Source organism: Etheostoma cragini, chromosome 8 (assembly GCF_013103735.1).
Source record: "Etheostoma cragini isolate CJK2018 chromosome 8, CSU_Ecrag_1.0, whole genome shotgun sequence".
Classification (NCBI taxonomy): Eukaryota; Metazoa; Chordata; class Actinopteri; order Perciformes; family Percidae; genus Etheostoma; species Etheostoma cragini.
Genome location: NC_048414.1, coordinates 14,193,620 through 14,218,311, shown reverse-complemented (window position 1 = coordinate 14,218,311; position 24,692 = coordinate 14,193,620). Strand labels below are relative to the sequence as shown.

Here is a 24,692-nt window from a genome sequence, read left to right as displayed (position 1 = left end):
ATGTAGAGAGATTTCTATCCGAGCCCCGGGCCCAATATGTAATTGCTTCATGCATAGTTGATACACTGCATAATCAACCAAATACACTAGATTATGGTCTGTGTTTATGTTGAAGGCTGCACTTGCATTTACATGCTATTTGTGACATTTAGATTCAATGGAAGCAGTCTTATAATAGAAAGGCTCATTCATATCGAATGGACAATTACACACAAGACCAGTGAAAGGTATGTTGTCCTGTGCTTGAATCAGGAACATGTTGTGTTTTATTCATATAGAACAAAGATGAAATATTCATAGCAGGGTGTTGTTGCTATGCTTTCTTCTGTGTCTCCTACCTCTCATCTACACAAATCCTGATTGAAAATCAGATGGACTATGACCACAAATTGGTTCACTTTGCGTAGGAGCGTAACAACAATGCAAATGGACAAAAGGAGGTCCCAGTGGTCGTCAGCAGATTGTGTTCATGCAGCATGCAAATGCATGAAGCATGAAGCCAGTCCAACCTATCTCAACCTCAACAGGCAAGCTGAAAAGGCTGTACTCTATAGAGGGATGGATTTCTGTTGATAGAAGCCTCGGACGAGGGATGAATGCCAAAGACCACCCCAACATAACATTTTCACACTTGTGCCAAAGAGCAAGCACACATACACAATATCACACACATTTTTTTTATTTTTATCATAGACATAAACACACACATCAGTTTGACCAGCCATTCATACAATTACAGGCAGCCTCACACACATGAAAAGAAAACAGCATGATGCAAAATAGGTAGAGGTGAATGAACAGCAAAAGCTTGATGCAGGAGACATGACGGGAAAGAAAGCCTTCCTTTGTGTAAGAAAGGTGTGCTCACACTTCTTTTGTGGAGCAGCAGGGACGTGTCAGGGGCAAAGTCCCCATGTCTCCATCTCTAATTGGAACGAATCCCTCTGCCATGTCCCTACCACTCTATGGTGGAAGCAGGATGCTCAGCTAATGGATACCCCCCCTGTGGAGTGCTTGTCCTTGATGTGCTGGGTTGCCGGTGGCCCACGCTGAGGGTAGACTGCAGATTAGAGGCAAATCAGAAGATTTGTTTGTCCTCACCAAGCTGGGAGGGACATTCAAGGAGAGAGACCAGCCATGGCCGTGATGGAGTAGGTGGACCGGTGCGACAGATGTGTGTTAGTGTGACTGATGTGTTGTGGGTGAGCAGGCTGCGCTGGGTCACAACACCTGGAGAACGAACATAAGCCTGTCCAAGAAATGCATGGGCATACTGATGTTGTGTGTGTTTCGATCAATGTCTAAAAAGGCAAACAGCTGAGCCAAAGGTAGCTTTTCGTGATAACACCTCTGGTGAAGATTTAGGAGAAGATAACGATGTTGTAATTACCTGTGCGAAATTGGAACCGTGGAAACTCAATGAGCTATAAACAAGGTTACTCTGGTCCCCTTGGGGTAATTGTTTCAAAAGCCTGCAACAGTCTGGTCCAGTGATGGCGAAATTGAAAGGGGTGGTATCCTGTAATTTCTCAGATCACTGAAGCATGTCCTGTGTGTGGGTTGAATCTCAGGCTGATTTGAAATGGAGGCATACCTTTTTGTTCCCTCGTACTGTAAGAGTCAAAGTCATTGGTCTCAATCAGCTTTTAACCTAGCGATGATAGGGTCCTGTGGGTCACTGGGCACCACATGCACAGCTTTTTACATTTCTGTGAGTATGCCAATTCCTATTACAGAGTATTTCATTTTCAGAGTCATGTCTGCCGTGTTTTTATGACTATCGTGTTCATGTATTAAAATATGGGTAAAGGTGGTTAAATCTATGTCCTAACGGATAGAAATAGCTCGGTTGAACAGAAATACATCCTATTTGATGCTGCTTGCAGATGGACCGTCTGGTAATATTAGCATAATGGAATTCAAGGCACACTCACAGAAATTCCCAAATTCGTCACAGCATCAGACCAAGCTAAATAATGCTATGGCCCTTGAGCTTTGAAAGGGCGACATGTTTCAAATATCAGCGCAGATTGACTGTTTACAGCCTAAACAATTAATTGTTGAATCTTCATAAAAGCAGGCAGCATTGCATGGTGAGAAGTCATGTCCGTCATTCTGGTTTGACCATAGGGAACTCGACAGGTTATCCCTAAAATGAATAAATAAATACTGTACATAAATTAATAAATAAAAAAATATGCCTTTGAAATACATCATGAAATACATAAATGAGGCATTATATACATAAATATCTAAATAAATGTGAATACTCATAAATAAATGAATCAATTACAAAATATATTAATTATTTCATGGTAGGCTACTTTCATTTCATAGGTCCGTGTTTATTTATTTCCGCAGACTTTTATTTCCTAATGCCACATTTATTGATTTTTTTTCTCTATTTATTTCCAGTTCCTTCATTCAAATCAGTGGGAGTAAGTAAGTAAACTTTATTTATGTAGCACCTTTCACAGACCAGAGGGGTCAAAAAGTGCACATTGTACACAAGCACATGAAATACTACACCATATTGCTAGTGTAAAAAAAAAAGTTTCCACAGAATTCAAGGCTCTCAATGCTAAAGGGAGAGAGATCCAAAACATTGGAGCCACCACAGAAAAGGCACGATCACCTCAAGTTATGTTTTCTGGGAACAGTTTAAAGGTCTTGGCCTAAAGACCCCAGAGAGCGACCAGAAGTGTGTGCGTGCACTAGATCCTGGTTGTAAGAGGGAGCTTGACCATGGAAGAGGTTGGCGAAAGAAGGCTGGCACAGTGAGAGTGAATCACGACCGGCAGTTTCGGTGCTCTGTACCCAGCCCACAGTCACCTATTCTGGGGTAACTAGACCACCAACTACCTCTCAACTGACGGAGCACCACTTGGGCCAGTAGCAACAGCGCCCCCTACCGTCACAAAATACGATGGTCACTGAATTTGGTGTTCCACCGGCAGCTTGCGGTGGACATACAACTACAGCGGCTGCGCAACAAGGAAACGAGATGAATGAGAACAGAAACGTCCACATAAATAGTCCCAAAGAAGTTCCATTCACCTTGTCTCACTTGTCTCATTGTTGTTGTGTGAACCCGCAATGGCTAGCCTACAGCTAGGGCACCAAAAGCTGCCTGTCGTGGTGCTCTGTCAGGTTAGCGGTAGTTGGTAGTCTAGTTGCCCCAGAATAGGTGACTGTGGGCTGGGCACAGAGCACCGCGAGCTATCGGTCAATCAATAAATGTGGCAGTAATAAAAGTCTCTTTAAATAAATAAACGTGGACTTAAGAAATAGAAGTAGGCTACCATGAAATAACTAAAAGTAAAACCTTTTAATCCATTTATTTAACTAATTTATTCATATTAATCTTTAAATCTTATTTAATTATTTGTGTATTTATTGCCACATTTATTTAATGATGTATTTCAAAGGCATATGTATTTATTAATTTGTTTTAATATTACATAAAACGGCATTCCATATTATACCATGTCAAAGTTTCATTATAATCACTCCCTTTTGAATGTACCAACTAATGAGAGGGATCACAATAAATATGCAGCAGCGAATTGATGCTGGGAGTGTAATTTTTGACAAAATATAATGTGTAATTTGAAAATATAATATAATGCATCATTGTTGTGTGTAAATTTCACAAGGTGTAGGCCAACATAGATTAAAACACCCACAAAGATGGACACCCACACATGTGTGCACGCTCAAACAAACGAGCGCACACACATACTTAATTCAAAATGCATTTGTTGCATGCACTGTGTCTTCTAGACGTGCTCTCAGCTAGTGATTAATAATGTGTTGCTTACATTATTTAGAATCTTCAAACTAGATGCCTCTTTATTAACATGCATATTACATTATCATTTAAGGTCACATTAGTGTCATGTAAAAGCCCGTCTCGGGTCCCATGAATTTAATCAAGCATGTTATCTTTAGTGTTTGTGGGTTTGCTGCAGGCTGTAAGGGCATAATGTCCAAGAATATCATTAACATTTCATGTACATCAGACAACCTACATCCCATTAGATACATACTGTAGACTTGTCATTACTCAGGAGTAGAAAGATAAGCATGTATAGTTGACATATTGGAAAACAAATGACAAATCACAGAAAAATAAAAAAGTCCATGACCATTTAATGTAAGCAAGTTCTGTTCCATATAAATGATCCTATAGTTAGCATCAAATATCACAGGGCAACATTTAGATAGAAGATATGAGACAATACTGTGCCCTGTATAATATGTCAGTGTTGTGATTACAGATTGTTCCGATTTGCCCCCAAGTTTAAAAAAAACAGCAATAAATTTAACAATTTATGTATCAGTATTAATTTAATCAGTCAAATCAGTCATATTTCATCTCATAGATGCCAACTACTCCTGTTTATCCTGTCACAGTGGCCAACTTTATAAGACATAATAACATAGATCAAGGTGATAATATATATATGATGTGGATCAATTTTGAATTTATATTACAACAAGCCTCATCATCAGGTGCATAAATAGGCCCTGTCCCTATAACCAACATTAAAAGAGAAGGGGATAGGGAGAGCTTACAATTATGCTATTATTCTCAGTGTGTCCTTTTAGGCTAAACACTTCAAATCCGGCAGAAAAGACATTCATTAATCTGGTTCATTTGAATGGGAAAATAAACCCTGTGTAATTAGCAGTTTATATACTATATGAGTGAGTGACAGCTTGTCTCCTAGCCTCTAGGTGTGTGTCAGAGAAAAAAAATAAGAGGAGGAACACATGTGCTTGTGTGCTGATGTGTATGCCCATGTGTACTTGTGTTGTCTGCTTATGTGTTTATGGATTTGTAACTCCAATGGGGGGTGCAATTTTGTCTGTTGTGATCCAGTCCCAGCTGCGTCTCATTAACTGCTAGCATTTTAATCCTCTTAGTCAAATCCCATAATTTTGTCCATCAACAAAAACAGAAGCAACAGGGCAACAATTAAGCTAGCAAGCTTCAACCATTCAAAATGAAGAAAGTCTAGATGGGGTCAACCCTAGTTCAGTTACATTTACTCTGGTGTTATGTAAAACAATCGGGAAGACTTTCCCTTAAATCTTTATCGACTACTTGGTGCAAAGCTACTTGTAATCTGGTTTGGACTCGGCAGAATTCTGCGAGCTGAAAGGATTTCTTGCTTGTAGCTTCACTCTGCTCATCGGCAGATTCTCTGGGGAGGATGAGCAGTTCGGTTACGTTACGTACCATTCCGGATTCCTGCAGTCAAATTCTTGTTTACCCCTGTGAATTTATTTGAAAATGTATGACTGATTCAGTCTCTGCCTCCCGTTGCCCAACAGTCCCATCCCCTCTGTGCTGAAAGCTATTTTTTTCTCTTTCCCCACACTGGCAGCTGGTGTGTGCTCTTCACCAGCAACACTTCAGCTCAGACCAGCTCTATGTATAGATTGCCGTCATAGAAAAACCCTATTTCAGTCATTCTTGCTGCTGTGAATATATGTGCAACATTCTGCAGGGTTTTATTTTCAATGCAATTACCTCTTTCTCTCCAAATGAGTCCAATAATGCTGCAATGCGCAAGCTCTTCAGGGTACATAAATTCCAACTTCTTTCGTGATGAGAAATTTAACATGATTGTCCAAATGTCAAGATGTCCCCCGAGAGGTATTGCAATGTACACAGAGCTTGTGGTTGGTTTTAATCGTGACATTTATGAGAAGCGGGAGAGTAACATTTGTGCTCCCTTTCTCCTGTGCCGAATCTACCCAGAGGATTCGTTTTTCAATGAAAGTGAATCCTCCATTAATTGTGGGTACAATTGGTAAATTGATCTGTCAGGTAGTTTTTTCCCAAGCTGCAAATTAGTTTCCCTGGAAGCTGTTAGACTAACTATCAGAAGGTTGCAGTGTCTTTGCGCAGTATATGTTAATACCACAGTGTTGCCATAGCGTCCCATGATGCCCATGAAGTCCAAATCAACACATTGCAATTACCATCTATTCTTTGGTGTACGGCTGCCCGTAGTGACTGCCTCCACCAGGAGAGTTAGGACAAGCTTCACTGCTTTATTCTCCAGTATGTCATCCTGGGCTGAAAAACAAGATTAAATTGGTTCTGCTCAACTATTTGCTGTCAGCTAAAAGTAGATGGTTCAGCCTCAGAGAAAAAGGTATCCTGCGAATCTGCGACCAAACACTCACTCAAACAGACAATAGAGGTGCGCATGCACATATACATGTGGTTGCAGATGCACGTGCACAACCTCGTACACAAACGCACCAAAGAATTCAAAGGCAGATTTAGAAAGCACTCACGGAGAGATGCTTGCACACACTCATATACAAACATGAAAACACACAGTCAGTAAACCGCAAAACACATACAGACCGCACAGTGAAACTTAAGTGGCGTGTCAGAAGTCTGTCATTTCTTGTTTGGAAGATGAGAAGGTATAGGCTGTGTTTGTGACCTTTGTTGTGACTATGAGGCGGGCTTCTCCATCTTTGGAAAAGATGATTAATTTCTGTTATTTACATTACTGCCCTGAAGGCCCCCCAACAGGCTTCACACATTTGTCATTTCCACTGCACTGTTTTTCAAATGGAAATGAAATAGAATGTACAGCCTCCTGGGTCTGCCTCACCAAGACTCTTTTAAGTAGCAAAGGCGCAGGAATAAACTGTATTTGCTCATAATAAAACAGCCGTGTCAACATGGCACTGCAGCAGTCACACAGTGTAAAGTCTTTTGGCTCTAGTAAATAACAAAATAATCTTGAGGGCTATTAAGGGCTATGCTCTCAACATTCCCACACTGCTCTTGCTTAATTAGAGCTCTGATTGGATGGGCACACTCCATAAAACAGCCATAACACTGGTTCAATCCAGCTGCGGATCTGCACTGCTTTTTTAACGTTGGTTTACAGCCTGCAGGAACCATGACATCCACAGATGTCTGTCTGTGTATCCCCACACCCATGCAGCAAGGACACACATTTCTTAGTAAAACACCTAGTGAATTCATGTTCACCCAGTTCTCACTTCCTCCTCTTCCTCTCTCCAAACAGTTCAGAGCTGGTTTCTTTCCCCTCCTGGGAGTGTGGGGATGGAGTAAAAGAAAAGTGAGAAGAAGAAACAAGGAGTTAAAGGGAAAGTGAGAAAGACTTGAAGGTGTCCTGAGAGCGCGTTTGCTTTATGGAAAACGCAGCAGCTAATCCTCTGAGTGTCACTGCACTCTTCGCATCCTTAATGAGAACCTTTTAGTACGCTAAGTACAGACTCTTCCCAAGACTTGAACATCCCTGTCCCTCCCTCATTCTTTCAGTTGCTCCGTCTTGGAGTAACACTAACACTAACAATCAACTGCATGATGTTTTTTTTTATCATGACCATCATTAGCTTTCACCAAAACATTTACAATTTTTAAGCAGAAGCACATAACCACTACTTTCATTATCAGGCCCAATGTGTTTCACTGAATGGTCTGATTTGGAAACAGCAGCCACTGGTGATCGACACATGAGTTATGGTCATTTATGCTAATCGAAGCTACACACTACACACACCTCATTCTATGTTAAACAAATACTTTATTTTTCCAATGAGACGGGCTGACATTCGTTCCCCAGGGTTGTACTACTACAGCTGGCCTACAGCTGTGATCATAACTTAATGTCTCCATAATGGGCTGGGCCCTCTAAGCAAGCTGACCTGTTAGGAATGGGACCGCTTGACAGCGGTAATTACACATGTGAGCCACTTAAATGAGCATGATTAGCCGGTAACAAGCTAAAAGAGTGAAAGAGGTGCTTAGACAACTGCTCACTGATTCATCCGCCACTGAGAAAAAAACAAACCACTGCAGGTGGATATTTGTGTTGCTTTATGCAATACTAGTTGGTCTAATGATGTTTATACTTGAGGTGGTAAGCCCAACTATAATGAGAATCTTAAATTGTTATAAAAAGTGGTTTTACTATTATAATTTAGAAAGCAGACACAATAAAATGGAAATACTTTAATGTAGCCGTGTGTGCTCAGGCAGATCAGAAAGTCAAAATATATTTAATATCAGCAGTTCAGTTTTGGTTGTTCACCTTGTGTTTATTTCAGTCTCCTGTTTAATTTATCCACTAGCTTGTGCTGTCAGTGTAGCCCCTGACTTAAGCTCAAAGCCCCAGCATTGCCCTCTGGCATTGTTTTCCCTTTGCAGATAAAGGAACCCCTGGCTTAGCATATCAAAATATTGTACTTTAATGTGGCATGTTTATTTATGGAAGGACACATTTAAAGTTATTTTAGCATCAAAAAACATGCTGGATTTTGTCATTCTAAAGCTTGTATGTGCTACTCGCCATCACAATGTCTGACAAGCAGCTCCAGGCCCTTCACCGTGTACTGTTTGAACAAGAGTCCAATTCTGACAGTGTGTTTGTGAGATTTCAATAATCCTCCCTGTCCAAACCTTTTGCCATTTAGATATTCAAGATTTTTTTTAAAGAACATACCTTTGCAATCACTTTTAAAGCCCTCACATTCGCTCCTACAAGTGAACAAATCTTTAATTACCAACGAAACATGAATTCATTTTTTCCAGTGTTGCTCATTTTAAAGGGAGTGGGCTGCATCACAGCAGCAGAACCAAAGAAAAATAGCAAGAGAAAACCAGCCACATAACATCTTGACGGCTTTGGGTGACTGAGCTTCACTTGAAATGGAGTGAACCGCTGAGTGTGACTCTACTGTCCTCTTGCAGGCGACCAAATACGATCAATTGTAGTATTAAGTAGAACATGACATCAAATTAGATTCACTGATTAGTGGCCTTACTATAGGTCAGTAATAAAGGAGGACACATCTTCAGTAAACGCTTACAAATGCACATATTCATGCCCAAACATAAGTTCGATAATGATCCTTCACTCAACTTGAAAAACCTCTACAGCAGCAGGCCATGTCCAGCAGCCGTTGCCATTAATAACATATTAACAATGTATGTCTGCTTTAAAATTATAATATTTTTGCAGGGCTCAATTTGAAATCCATCACGAGTGTGGGGGGCTCATTACTAGTAAGTATCCGAGGAATTATCGTGGTAAGGCCCTTTGCTGCCTGTCTGTCATTAAAACACTGTCAGATGTGCTTTGGCTAGGGGGGTGTTAAAAGGAGCACAGGGACTTATCTGCTCTGTAAAATGATTTTCTGTCTCCTCAAGAGATACCGTGAGTGTCTGTGTTGGGGGGTGTATCAGTGATCTGAGAGTAATTAAGATATGGGCTCACATCACACAAGGGCTTTGCACGTAGGAGAAGAGAAGATAAAATTGAATGTGAAATAGTTGAGTTTAAAAGGGGGACTTTGATTAATTACAAAACTCTCAAAGTATGGTCCATCCCCTCTTAAATTGAACTGACATCCAATAGCAGCTGCTCTGAAGCTGATGACCTCAACAACTCCCTTTTATCTTTAATAGGCAGGTTATCTCATTATTCATTGCAGCTCACCCGTTCATTTGCTATATTGCTCTTTCTGCAAGACTGAAATACATAATTATCTTTGTATCAAGCTGTTCCATTTAAAGATTTTGTTTTAAGGGTAAGAAAAGTGGGCACTTAATGGAATTTTAATTGAGTTTATGGCAAATATCCATATCTATACTGGTCTTTTCACTTTTACTGCACACACTCTCATTACTAAATATGGCGATTACAAGGTGTCATTTTTATTACATTACTCTAAAACAGCTGCTGCTGCAACTCTTAGGCCTCAAAACATTTAGAGAATACTTGAGCATTTTGGGAAATACGCAAGTTAGATAACAATATTTATATCCCAATATCATAGTCAGTCAGCAGCTGCTTAGCTGACTGATGAAGACCTTAAACAGAGACAAACAGCTGGCATGGCTCTGTCCACCAACACCTCTATAGTTAAAAAAATAATATGCCATACCACATTTGTTTAATCCATACAAAAACTTAATTGTAAAAACAAAAATTCTTTGTTCCAAGGGGTTTATGTGCCAAAACTAATTTGGGCTCTGTGTAGTTGCCAGGCAACCAGCAGCAACTACAGGAAGTTATTGCTCCCAGCCAAGAAATAGACTGCTACATCGTCTTTTTACACTTCAGCTTTTGTATCGATTAAACAAACATATAATGTGTTAATTAATGAGCTTTGGAGGTGCTTGTAGCAGCTTCTAGACAGAGCCTGGCTAGCTGTTTCCCTTTGTGTCCAGTTTTTATGCTAAGCTAAGCTACATGGCTGCAGGTTGTAGCCTTATATTAAACAGAAAGACATGAACGTATCATATAATTCTCTACCAGAAAGCATATTTCACAAAATGTGAAACTTTGTCTTTAACTGTCACTGGTGAAATCCGCTTACAATGTGATGCCAGGTACATTTATTTGGTCAAATTCAGGATTGCTTGGGCTCAGTTCCCCACAGAAAATAATTGTTCATTCATAGTCTGGTGGGTTACAAAACAAAAACAGTGGGAAGCGAATGTGGAAATAATGAAATATGCAAAGAGAAGCAGCGTGCACTGGGCTTTCTTATGGAATGATCACCATGTGCATTCCCTGTCATCGTCTCTCTGCCCATATGATGTCCTGTGACTCTGTGGTTTGTGTTCTTTCTAGTACAGTAAAGCAGAAACCACATGACAAATGCAGCTCAAAGAAGCTTTTGATTAAAGTATTGATGCTTATCGCACTTTACTGATATGATGTATTTAGAGAAAGCCCTCCTTCATTTAGTCTTCCTCAAAGCTGTGATGCTCATGATTGAAAAAAACGTTCAAAGGGAGTAAATTGATTTGCCTCCTCCCAGCGGAATTAATAGGCCACATTTATACACACCTACAAAGTGTTCAGTTTTGCTTTTCAACCCTGGGCCTCTGGTCTACATTACAAGATATCTGGTTCAATGACAAATCTCAGTTCCTTGTTTTTTTCACAGAAAACTATTCACAGATGACTGATGATTCTTTCATTTGGGACTAAGAAACACAAGAAAAACTGAAGGGACACGAGACAGAGAGCAGTAGAGAAACAAATTTTGCAGTCCAGATAAAGGAGAGGCGGAAGTGCTGTGTGCTGTGCCTTTAATGATGATATTTCAACCTAAACAAACAAGCTGAGCCTCACAGAGAGATGAACACATCGATCTACCCAGGTCCAATCATAATACATCCACTTTTCACCAAGTTTACTTTCTGGCATTCTATCAGGACTTTATAAATTATTTTTGGTGACAAATCGATCTGTTGCTTTGACCCTCTCTCTGCTGAGTGAATGGAAACTAGATTGCAGTGTGTGCGTATGTGTGTGGTGTGTGTGTGTGTGTGTTTGTGTGCTTATGTAAATGCATGTGTGTGTGTCCGTGCGTGCGTGCGGATAGGTCCGCATGAGTGTTTGTGTGTCGTCTGCTTTGGAGGCATCATCTGCCATCTGGCCTCAAAGTACAGAGGCCACATGGTGGGAAAGCAAATGCCACTGGTCAGGCTAGCCAACGCCAAGTCCCGACAAATGACGTCAGGAGAAGCCCTCACTGCCACTGACCAAACTAACAAACCAGCATCAAGTCTTGTCTAATCCCCTCCTGACCCTTTGTCTGACTGTCTGTGGCTTCGAATGATGATGATGGTGTTCTAGGAATTAAAACTTATCCTAGCATGGCACTTAGTGACAGTGTCTGGAAAAAGCTGAATGCCTTAAAACAAGTATGACATATATTGATATACTATGATATACTAGCATGGCACTTAGTGACAGTGTCTGGAAAAAGATGAATGCCTCAAAACAATTATGATATATGTATCTTTAGGGATTAGAGGGACGTTTAGCGAGTGTGGAGAAAACACTGATGGCTTGAACCCATCACCCCACTCAGACCATCAAAAAAGACCACAAATTGAATATCTACATCTGAGCCAACTGTATTAAAGCCAGTGACACTTCAATCAGCTGAAATGACAATGACATTCTGAACACGATCCAGTGAAGTGGCCCCTCACATCTGCCAAACAAATATGATTTCAATGCTGAGGCAGATTGGATCATAAGTTTTTCTACCTGAGCTCTAACATAACTGCCATACAAATCTAGGTGCACCAATGATGGGCAATGAACTCTGAATGTGCTGGTTAATGTCTGTGCTGATCCTGAGGTGCGCTTTACAGCTAATTTCTGCCTTTTAGCCATCACTTCACTGATTAAAACCAGCTGGAACATAAAGGTTTCAACACTGTTGGAAAAAGAAAGAAGTGTCCTTTCAATTTGGGGTTTTAACTGCACGGACTCTGTGAACCTGTTAAGAGCGTTTAGAAGTTCCTATTGAACCGGCTGCAGTGCATGGGGTTTGTTTTTAACAGATGAGGCCGGTAAACAATACAATGTCCTTCAAAAATAATTACTATTTCAATAAGGGTTTTCCAGTTGGGTGTCATGTTGTCTTTGGTTTTTAATTACACACTATGAGATAAACTTACGTCTGTATTTTTCAGTACTGCTACAAGGCCAAAAGAAATAGTACAAGGTTGAACTGACAAGGCAAGGTGAGGAAAAGTATGGTTCAGTTTAGTTTCATGGCTACACTCTACATCTTTCAGCCGATGTGCCCATGTGCAGAGTTAAGGGACTCAAGGCTGATCATTCACTGCACTGTACTTGAGGAGTTCTCAAAGCCCCAGACAGATGCTGCAGTGTATGTGCTTTAGCTATAGGCACAAGCACTCACAGTAAGAGACACCTCCCTTTCTGTTCTAATCCCTTCTACACCTCTTCACCAGATGACAAGAGCTACTTTCCCTTTAGACACAGTGTGAACAAGCTAGGTGAAAAACAATTAAAAAGGCAATAGTGGGTGGAACACTTGTCCCCATCTCATTGTTTTTCACCCACAATGTACTGTATATAAATAATAGAACAATTTAATGAGTAGGACCACATTTAAATAACACTTTTGTGTTTTGCTTTTAATGCTAACAAAAACAAACACAGGTAACATTGCAAGTGGTGTGAACCGCACTCATATGGCCCAATTTAAGCTTTTTGACAAGCAGCAGTTGTTAAATTACCGATTATCCCAGCAATCCTGACAGGGATAAAAACTAGTCATACAGTCCTCAAGCACAAACATTAGCCTCCCACTCCCAGCAACTCCCTTCCCTGCAGTACACACAGTAGCCCACACACACACACAAAACGCACATTTAAAATAGCTTCACACAGGAATGCATGCTTGTGTCCACAACACACACACACACACATACACACACACACACAAACACACATGGACTTAGAGATGCAGACACACAAGCTGCTATGTGCAATTAAGAACCAAGAAGACCAACTCTAAATTACAAATCCGCAGGGGTCAATAACTCATTAGGGTGGAGGAAAGGCAGAGGCAGCTGAGGAAGATGACGTGGTGGGAGATGGGCTGGGTGGCTGTGGGCTGTTCACCTGAGGGTATCAGCATGTCATTGTGCCCAGAGGTCACTAGGACGATTCATGACTTCATTAGCAGCATATCATAAAACATGCCCCGGTGTTCGCAGGCCTGAAACAGGGTACTGTGTGTAATTTGCCTGTTTTATTCGTCTCTAACCTTTTTCTGCCTTTCTGGGATTTTTTATTGCTCATCCTATTGGCTTTTTATTTATTACCCTTTTATCGCTTGTCATGAACTTTGCATCTCGTTGAAATGCTCCATAAAAATGAAGTTTATTATGAGGTTAAACCAGACCTATGTCCTACTACCGACACACTGCAGCGCATTGGCCTCTATGATCGTCTTTAAAGGCATTGTAGGCATTGAAGCAAATATTCACAGAGGATTCATTCTGCTGTTATTTCTGTCTTAAACTTACAAAATCGCTTCAATAGTTTCTAATGTTTTCAGTTTCTTTTCTTGACCCGAATCAAATGGCAGCTGCCCCTTCACTTCTACCTTAACAAGCCCTGGCATGTATCCAATGAAGGGGACTCATCTGTTTAATCATCTAAATCAGTGAGCTGGACTAGACTAAATATAGAATACAGAAAACAGACGGAAGTGTGGGCTTCACCAGTGTACTACAGTGGACAGACTGTTACTGTCAATGGATCAAATGTAAAAAAAAAACTGTGTCTGTGTGTGTGTTGTGAGAGCTTGCATGAAAGTCTGAAGGTTTATGATACCGTCTGTGTGTGCTGTGTTGAATGCTTTCCTGTGAGTTACAACACTAAGCACACTTAAGGACCTGTATGCAAAATGTATCCTGTTACACAATCTAATCCCAAAGGCTTCAGCGTCACTTCAGTGCTACAAGTTCAAAATGTAAACAAGCGCTATCTGGCTGTACAGATTAAGAGCCTGGTTATGTATTAGTATTACTGGAAGACACTGAAAACCATGTCTGCATTATCATATCTATATCCAGATCAGCAGTTTCCATCTTTAAACTGATGTCCAAGCAAAATACCACAAAAATGCCAGATGAGTTGTTCAACCTTGTTGAGGACATATGCTAATTACTTGATCCAAAGAGTAAATCCATAAACACACAGACGATGAAATTAAATCATCTGCACAGCTATGTGTCAACACCAATCATCTGAATGACCTTGAAACTTCTTGGAATGAAGAGTGTTCATGAAGTATGTCAGCACCTTGAATGGAGTCCCACCACACATCAGACCACAACCATACAAAATGACAAGTCTTATATCATTTATCTGTCAATGTACTATGAGAGAAACAGGATAGAAATGTGGTTTTTACTTAGAAATTAGAAGAAGTTTAGAATTTACAAACCGAAGCCAAATGGATGAATGAAAGAATTAATGGAAAAAATACCATGCATTTATTCACTGTCAAACTAACATAGGCTTACTCATTTTCTAAAGCAAATATTACCATGTTTTGTAAAAAAATCTGAAATTCAGAACCTTTTTGTGAAATTGCGTTTTACATTGCATGATATGTAAATGCTCAATAACCACTTTGACTACCTTTTAAATAAAAACACTGTGGCTATTTGTGCTCTGACAAGCTTGCAACTGCTCTGGCATCCAACTCAGGCTGGATGCCTGTGTTTGGTGCCATTTGGCAACCGCTGGAATATTTAAATGCCCTGATACATAGCCCCTGGGCCTGACTGCTCAAACTGAACACTGGGTGTGCTCTGACATGCTCAGCATACACTAATGGGACTTCTGACAGTCTTGTGCATTCATCCTACAAAAACCCAGCATTGTGCCAGAGGGGGCCAGAGCCTGGGTGTGAATGTAATGTACTGGCTGAAGATCTGCACAATGAAAGGCCACAGGTCTGACTCTTGCAACATTTAATGTGTCCATCAGCAACCACTTATAGTGTCAAACTACCTTTAAACAAGACACTGGACCACTTCTTTCGTTCTTGTGGCAAATTACAGTACTTTGAATAAGAGCAACAGCTGCTCTATTTGTCTTAAGATAATAAATCTATAGCTACTTTATGTTAGGATTGGATACTGTGTAAAGGGTCAAAGAGAATCAACCATTTTCTTGAAGCTCAGCAGGTGTGTGTACTTAACCATGACTCTGAACCCATGTGTACTCAGCTGAAGCTGGAGAAGATCTACAGCCAAGTGAGTATAGTTTAAAAGATACCAGAAAACTGTAACCTGCACGCACACAGGGGCTCAGGAAAGTGATGCATGCCAAGATGTTAAAAGCTTTGGTGCTGTCCGTGGTGCTGAAAAACTTAATTTGTTAAAACGGGACCGAAAAAGGCTCAGAAGGAACGTGCTTTGTATGTTCTAATAGTAGATGTGAAGCCAAATTCTGTCCCCGCAGCAACACATGCTTCACAGTGGACGCATCTGTCTCAATTCCCCTCGGAGATGTGTTGTGTTATTGAACAAAAGAGACATTTCATTGATTATGGTTATTTTGGAAAATGTCAGGATACAGTGCAGCCCGATGATGTTGACCTTTCAAGCTGTGTAACTCCGTTGAGCAGCATCACAGAACGGTGCAATCCAAGAAACAATATTGATCACGATTTGTTGCAGATCTGAAATTCGTGTTTATGTCTCTTAAAAAAATAAGCCCAAATATTGAAATTAAAATACATATAGACAAGCAACCACGTGCATGGAACCTGTAAGAGTTTAAACAGCAAAGCAAACAACGATATGGCTCTTAACCCCCCCAACTTATTACTTATATTATGTTCTCTGTATTAAGGATTTTGGAAAGAAAAAAAGGAAAACGTCAAAGGATTGTGTGCATTAATGACACCAGAGGAATTCCACGTTCATTACGACCTCCACACAAAGCAAGACATCTTATTTGTTTCATGATTTGTATTGTATACAGTGATATACATTTGGGGTGCGTCGAATCGTGAGGTTTCACGGTGACAAGCGAGAGGAAACGCAAACATAAGCGTTACCTTGAGGTTCTGGAGATGCCGCCTACTTGGACTACCATTACGCATTGATTAGTCTCCCCACAGTGAAGCAGCAGAGGAATTTCTGGGTGCAGATAGGACCACTCCTCTCTCTGCATATGATTTTCTCTCTTCTCTCCACAGTCGGGGCTCGGTGATGAGGAGGGGGAGGGTGGTCTTGCAGTCGACGAGAGAAACAGGAGTTTATTGAGGAGTAGCTGCAACGCGAGGAAAAACGCATGCAACTGAGCACCGTTGCCTTGCGGATGGAAATAAGAGAGAAAAAAGACCGCACTTGGACGACTGACCACTTTGCTGAAAAACTGCTGCTCGAATTGTTTAACTTGTTGATGCGACGTTATTCTACTGTTTTTCCTCTATCATCCGGCTGCAGTATTCTCTTCCGAGGATAGCTATTTTATTAAACTCACCGTGGATGCAGTTTAAATAGCAGCCTTTCCTAAGGTGGGTGGTTTTCTTTTACTTTCAATCCTGCTTATTGATGGGTGACGTTTTCGAAATCCAATTCATATTCTGCCGCAATTCCATAACTGAACAGTTACAATGAGGAAAAGGCTTGAGAGTGATACAGTGATACAGTGCTATGCGCAGTGGCAGTATAAGTAAATGGGTTTTTGTGTGTTTTCTTCACATTTTGTTTAGCCTAGAAGCTTCAGAAGCCTAACCGCCAGTGTCTCTATCTGCTGTTCTTCCTGCAGATGCAATTCATCTCTGAACCATAGCACTGTGATAACCGGAGCAGGGTTGTATTAAACACTATATGCCAGCATGGCAGCAGGTGTAGCGGCATGGCTCCCATTCGCCCGAGCGGCGGCCATAGGATGGATGCCCGTGGCGAGCACCCCGATGCCCATCCCTCCGCAAGAAAAGACGAAAGGCAAGGACGGGCTCATCATCCTCAACGTGAGTGGGACCAAGTTTCAGACGTGGCGAACTACTTTAGAGAGGTACCCGGACACTTTGCTGGGGAGCACGGAGAGAGACTTCTTTTTCCACGAAGAGACAAACGAGTACTTCTTCGACCGTGACCCTGACATCTTTAGACATATCCTAAATTTTTTCCGCACAGGGAAACTACACTATCCGCGCCAAGAATGCATAGCAGCGTACGACGAGGAGCTCGCCTTCTTTGGTATAATCCCCGAAATCATTGGTGACTGCTGTTATGAGGAGTACAAGGACCGCAGGCGCGAAAATGCAGAGAGGCTTCAAGACGACGAGGAGATGGACATGAGCAATGACGCACCGCCGGTGAACCTCACGTACCGGGAGTTCCTGTGGCGGGCTTTTGAAAACCCTCACACCAGCACCTTAGCTCTGGTCTTCTACTATGTCACAGGCTTCTTCATTGCCATATCAGTGATGGCCAATGTGGTGGAAACGGTTCCGTGTGGGGTTTTGCCCAACAGGTCAAAGGAGATGTCCTGTGGCGACCGTTACGCACTGGCCTTCTTTTGTTTAGACACTGCGTGCGTCATGATATTCACGGTTGAGTATCTCCTCCGCTTAATAGCAGCTCCAAGCCGGTACAAGTTCATGAAGAGTGTGATGAGCGTCATTGACGTGGTCGCCATCATGCCTTACTACATTGGCCTGGTCATGACCGATAATGACCAGGTGAGCGGTGCTTTCGTCACACTGAGAGTCTTCCGGGTCTTTCGGATTTTCAAGTTCTCCAGGCACTCCGCGGGGCTGCGCATCCTGGGCTACACCTTGAAGAGTTGCGCTTCCGAGCTGGGCTTCCTACTATTCTCCCTCACCATGGCCATCATTATTTTTGCAACCGTCATGTTTTATGCAGAAAAGGGCTCCACAGCCAGCAAGTTCACCAGTATCCCCGCTGCGTTTTGGTACACCATTGTCACCATGACAACACTGGGGTAGGTGGCTGATTTTGTAAGTCCATAAAACCTTCCGAGCTTGTTTTTAAACTCATCATTAAGCACAACCTCAAACAGCTTATTGTCTCTGTGAAACATCCACATTATAGTAAAACACGATCGTCAATTGTTTAATTAAAATAATACCATGTTTTAATCCACAATTTAATTTAATTTCGAAATGAATTTGTCTAATACTTGAGTAGTAGTAAATTTACGCACAGCCTAAGCAAACATTTTCGGTCATTGTTTGAACTCATTCTCGTGCGGCCACAGGTGTGCATCTAGTGGACATATTAACGGCCTCGAGCGCGGCTCAGCCAATATGATTGCAGGAGTGGTCTGTTTAATAGAGGCTTCTGTGCTCCATTCACTGCCTATCAATGAGCCCGCATCTCACAAGCCGCCCGTATCCGAAGGTTAGGCCTCGTCCTTGTCTGTTTCCAAGGTGTCTATATATTGGAAGGGCTCTTTTGCAAAGGTCAATGCAGTCGACACAAACAATAACCTAACATTGGAGGGGTCTATTTAATTTTTAATTTCAATGTTACATGAATGAGAGCTCTTAGGACCAAAAAAAGCCCCTAACTGGCCAAGATCCTGCATTCCGCATTACAGGCCACACATGTGCAGCGATTGAATTAAAGGCGAAGTAGTTTACAAAATGTATAGTCTGCACACACACACACACAAACACACACACACACACACACACACACACACACACACACACACACACACACACACACACACACACAACCTCCCTACACCGCTTCCTCTCATTCTTCTCCCTCTCTCTCGCTTCTCTTTCTCCCTTTAACGAGGTATAGTACAGATTTGAATGCTAATTTCATGCTCATGAACAACGTCAGTTGTACTATGCGCTGATGTGGCATAAAATAATTAAAAGTGGTTAAAACGATTACATAAAATTAATTTGTATTGATGAACGCACTCAACTGCTAAGATGCTTGCGTGGGTTATTATTATAAGTGTTATTATTATTATCACTTTTCATAGTTATTATTATTATTTCCATTATTTCCATTATTCACTCACATTCTGGAGCAGTGCACTTTCCAAAGTATTGAAAAATAGTTGTCAATGAGCTGACTGGCTGCCATTTGGTTTGGCTGCCTGAAGCACTATTATTAAATCAAACAGTGGGAAATAATAATAGGACCGTTTCTAATTTGTGGGTAAAAATATTCAGGTTGCTTCTTTACTCGCTGCTGCACGGATGAGATAGAACAGCCACTCAGCCAATGTTAACCCTTATGCGCTGCTCTTCACTGATGAAATGTGGTGCTGTTGAAATAATGTTCTCTTTTAATTTCAAAGTCATAACATCACAGATCAAACATTGCAAAACAAATTGCCACTGGCTGTGTGCATGTGTGTATGTGCTTGAGACGTGTCAGGCATAATAATGCAAATACAAAGTTTAGATGCACACTTTTCTGTATTATTTTTTGTTTTAACTCATACAGGAATGTTCATGTGTCATACAAACAAACTGAATGGAATTCTTGATTTTTTATGTGTTTGATATGGATCCTCCCTGATCCTCATATTAACATTGTTGCAGACACCTGGTTACCCTTCAGCTTTGCAGGCAACATATCTTCTTCTGAATATTATTGTAATAATAATAGTAATTGTTTAGTGTCACTACGCCAGCCTCTCTCTATCAAACCTCATGCAGCTGGTGGCACAGAGTTAGTGGATTTCTTGTCTTCTTAATGGCATGCAAAGCTGTCCCCTGCACTCACTCAATACCAGTCAAACTACCACTCACCCTTGAAACGACCAATGAGTGCATCATCAGTGATATGCACAATCCGGTGATTGAAGCTGCCAGCTCAAACGTAATGCTGCATTGGTCATGCTTTCCATTCAGATTCAAAGCACAGATAACAGATGAGTTGTGTAAGAGTGTACATTATTTATCTTTGGGGAGCTGGAAATCCTCTTTGTGTTTCTTAAGATGGATTTGAAAAAGATGTTCTGCCGTGGGAGAACAAAACTGAAATGTCCTTGGTAATAGAAACGTTTCCGTCACTCCATTGTGAACCATGACAGATTTGCAACCCGAACTGAAGCCTTGCAGTGGTGCAGAATGCGGCATAGTGGACCACCGATGGAGAGGCTGAATACCCATCACTGAAAGATAAAATAGGCTCCTTCTCGTGACTTTTCATTGTCTTGAGGTGTGCTTTCAAAAAAAACATACAACCCTACAGTAGAGCTGAATTGTGGTTGTCATTGTCTGCTGAACACACTGAAGTGAGGGAAATATCTGTTGTACTCTCCAGTAACCTTCAAATGCTTGTCTGATCAGGGGAAATGAGGTATTCTTATGGTTTGTTTCAGATCCCAGCATGCAGAAAAAGGCATCCATGTCTAACAAATAGTTACTCAAGTCAGAAATATATGGGGTAGTATTTTTATTCGGTCACAAATAAGCTCTAAAGACTAGTGGGGGTGCTACGTTTGAGGCATTTGATTTCATTCTGATAGTCAATGGTGCTTTATGCCTGTATGGTATCATGATGCCTTTCCACTACATATATTTTCAATTTCCCTGACTCACACCCTGTGGAAGTAAAGACAGTGGCATGTGTTCTCTTCCCTGCTGATGGTCCATTGATTGTGCTTAAGCAGACGTGCAGACATTGGCAGAGCAGGGGCTCCTGTTCAGAGGCACTTGGCAGGCAGCCTGAATGAAAAGGAAGGGTGCCTGGAGACCAGCGGAGAATCAATAGCACTGTGCAGCTGCGTGTCACGCCTCTGTGTGTCTACTGCTCTGTGCCACCAAACACAGGACAAGACCCACTTATCCCTCTTTATTTATTGAGACTAATCTCTGTGGCTGCTTTCGGAAACCTAACAAAGAGGAATCTGTCTCTGTCAGAATGTTCCTGCCAAGATCTTCAAGAATTGTGTGACCGGGTGTAAAATATGAGATTTTTATCCATGGTATTGCATATTGACATATCTCTGAAAATTGTACTAAGGTCTGAGAGTACAATGTTTTGACTTGATTTAATTCTGTCCATTTAAGGCGATAGATTCCAAAATAAAGATAGCATTCCACTTTGTCAGGCTGGAATCAGGGGTTGCAGTGTTTTTTGCTCTTGTTTTCTCTGGATGATCCATGCAGTCTGGGTAAATTAGCTGCAGAGGATTTTTTTGTTGCTTCAGATCTTTTAAGTGATTTAAGGTGTAATGGAGTGCACTGCCGAGAGCAGCTGTGAAAACGGCAGAAGTCAAGCGCAACCCACAAGGGAAGAGGAGTGAGGAGGACAGGGTTTAGTGTGGCACAGAGGCACACGCGTTCCTCTGGACACAAACAGACATTACCTTTGACAGATATAACACACGTTAGCTTCCGACACAAACATTTCTTTTTCAAACAAACAGACTTTTTCCCAGTCCTCATATCAATGTCCTTCTTTCAACCACTGCCTCCAAAATAATTCTGAGAAGAATTATTATTCAAATTACTGGCTTGTCATGACATTTACTATGCATTGTCCTGTGGTGCAACAAAAAAACGGCTGTACATTGTAGTCACTCAACATATGCAGAATTTATCACCATGTCGTTTGTCCGTGCTACAGCTCCACCCACCAAACATGACTGGAAAGGCCTGACAAGTGAGACCTATAAACCTCTCAGAATAGGATTTACAAGGCAGAGGAGACGAGGTTAACAGACATGAGGGTCAGTGTCGGCCTATAAACCACCAGAAGTATAACCATTATCACGCTTTCCAGTTTTGACACCTCAACCCCATTTCAATCTAAGCCTTCCATGCAAAGCATTAACTTCATACTTCAATATAGTGCACAGCAAATCTTTTTGAAGTTCAACCTCTTTACTACATGTCACATGTAATGAAAACATGCAAGACCAATCTGGAGGGCTTTTTACTGTTTCTGTACCCATGAGATAACGAATGCATTCTTGATGATATAGTACTTGTGCTGTTGGATAAATTTGCATGCCCCTTGTAGCCAATGCGACAGATTTTCTCTTTTTTTTTTTTCCCGAGCACGACAGTCAGCGAGAACATTTGGTGTGTTTGATTATGTACTGCAATGGGTGTAATTTTTGTGTTCAGTAGAATACATTACACCACTTGGCATTGTGTATGTTATGCACATTATGAAAATCAGCAATCCATTATGAGCAATGTGATGAATTACTGTGTAAAGCAGAAGTGGCTGATGTGAGATGTGTAGGCTGCCATTACCCTGCAGGCTCAGAGTGCCTCTCCAGGTGCTTTATTGGGGAGGAGAGGTGATGCTAATATGAGGCTGGTATAATGGTCCTGAAGTGACAGGTGACTTAATGAGGGGAACCTGGCACTGAAATGTGTTCTGTGCAAGCTACTTTCTGCCCATGCAAATGACTGAAAGGAAAGAGTAAAAGTGAGGGCGGGAAGAGGCAGCCTTCCTCAGAGGAGATTAAGATCATTGTGAAAGACAGAATCTGTGAAAAAAAACAACAGATATGCTCTTTCTTTCTGCTAAATTGAAAATATGCAAGCTCCTGCATCTTCTTTATTCTCTTTGTTTTCATCACACTGAAACAGTTTGACACAGGCAGGTAGAGATTTTTAAAGGGTGTTGTGAAAGTGTGAGTTGAATGATTGATTAACATTTTATAGGCATTCATATATTACAGACTTACTGCATCATATTATTAATATTATATTTTATAAATTATAGAAATACATATATGTATATATGCAGTATATATACATTGAATAATACAACGCCAAAAAGAAAATGTATTTGTCAGTCAACCCTGAACTGAAAAACAGATTATGGCCAGTTGGTGGGTTTATGTGACGATACTGTGTGTGAACTGATTCTAAAAGCAGGCATGCGTCACTGCGGATGGTCAGATTGATAAATAATCTATATGGTAAGGACAAAATGCTTGTCCCTCCATTTGATTTTTTTTCTTTGACAACCCGTGCGGGGGGGGGGTTCAATAATTCACTTTGAATGTGCTGCATTAATCAGGGAAATAGACTAGCATGTTATGCACTTGGGTCAGGGTAACGTAGTGTGAGGACATAAAATATGGTATCAGTGTTTTTTCCACTGCTCAGCATTTTCACCTTCTTCTTTGTATTGCAAGCAACGTTAAAGATTAATGGAATTTTCCAGAACAAGATTAAAGTTACTCCGAATGAATGCAGCATTACTGCATTAGGAAACAGGGAGATATGTGAGAAAACACATCGCCTCTATTTCATTGTTAGAAAGTATTCACTCTGCCTGGTTCCACTTCCATCCAATCTAACAGCCCAGAAACCCTGACCCAGCTTGAGAGAATGAATGAAATGGGGAAAAATTGGCTATTATGTGACTGTTTCCTATCTTGAAAGTTGATATGTTGTAAAAGATACTGAATGTAAAGTGTACACCAAGAGATCAGTGGATCAAATAGTGTGCAAATGATAAACCCAAGCCCAACAGATATCTTCTCCTCTGGTGCTGCGTGGCTTATTTACATACTCAGCATTTACATACAGATGAAAATGACTTGTCTGGGCATGGAGATTAGTATGCAGCCACACATAATGCATCCTCATCACTTTGTTGAGATGTACAACAGTATTTTAAGTGGATAACATTGTGCTCAGCATTAGATCCATGCAATTGTCATGTCAGGATCACAACAACTGTAATCTACAAAAATTACTGTCAGACTATATGCTGAGTTTGTTATTCTAAAGATCTATTTCTATTATTAGGGCCGGAGCGCCAACTCTAAAGAAATTATTATTCCTTCTTTCTTTTGGCAAATTAATCTCCTTTTTGAGGACTTAACAAACTCAAAAGTCTGGTGAAAATGTAAGTATTTTAGGGGTTTTGGGAGTAGGTGCAGAAAAATGTCTCGCTCCAAAATTAAATTTTTTTAGCCCCTGCAGTAAGTTCAATGTGGACTACCTGAACGAGGTACACAAATGTAGCATATCAAGATAAAAAAGCTCATTGGAGCGATACTCCAAAGTCCTGTCCGCCATTTTGGATTGAAAGTTTGAAATTAGTGTGATTTTGGCCATTTCCAAGTCGTACTTTAACAAACTGCTCCTAGAGATTTCATCCAATCAACTTCAAATTTGATCTACACCATCTAAAGACCTTAGCGATAAAATGTTAAAAAAAAATTAACTTTTTGTCATATGTACCTAGGCCACGCCCCCTTATGACTTTTTCACAGTTAATGAAGTGTATAAGGTAGAGTCTTGTATGAGGTATCATTGAACTCAGCAAGGAGTTCCCTTTTGATTGGTGATGATTTGCAGTGTCTGAGCGCCGTGCAAATGCACGGACGCAAGGAGCG

The 24,692-nt window shown here is 41.0% G+C and overlaps 1 protein-coding gene across 3 annotated transcripts in view; it reads left to right on the top strand.

The window, feature by feature from the left end:
- The first annotated feature begins 16,457 nt into the window (after positions 1-16,457).
- kcnd2 (potassium voltage-gated channel, Shal-related subfamily, member 2) overlaps positions 16,458-24,692 on the top strand; it is a 31,875-nt gene continuing 23,640 nt past the window's right edge. The window contains exons 1-2 of one of the 3 annotated variants that reach the window (XM_034879156.1): positions 16,458-16,890; positions 17,145-18,326. In XM_034879156.1, coding sequence (XP_034735047.1) covers positions 17,215-18,326 — 1,112 coding nt within the window. In that variant the 5' untranslated portion in view covers positions 16,458-16,890; positions 17,145-17,214. Of the gene's footprint in view, positions 16,891-17,123; positions 18,327-24,692 lie in introns of those variants that run through there. The other 2 variants (XM_034879158.1, XM_034879157.1) reach the window with 2 other exon arrangements.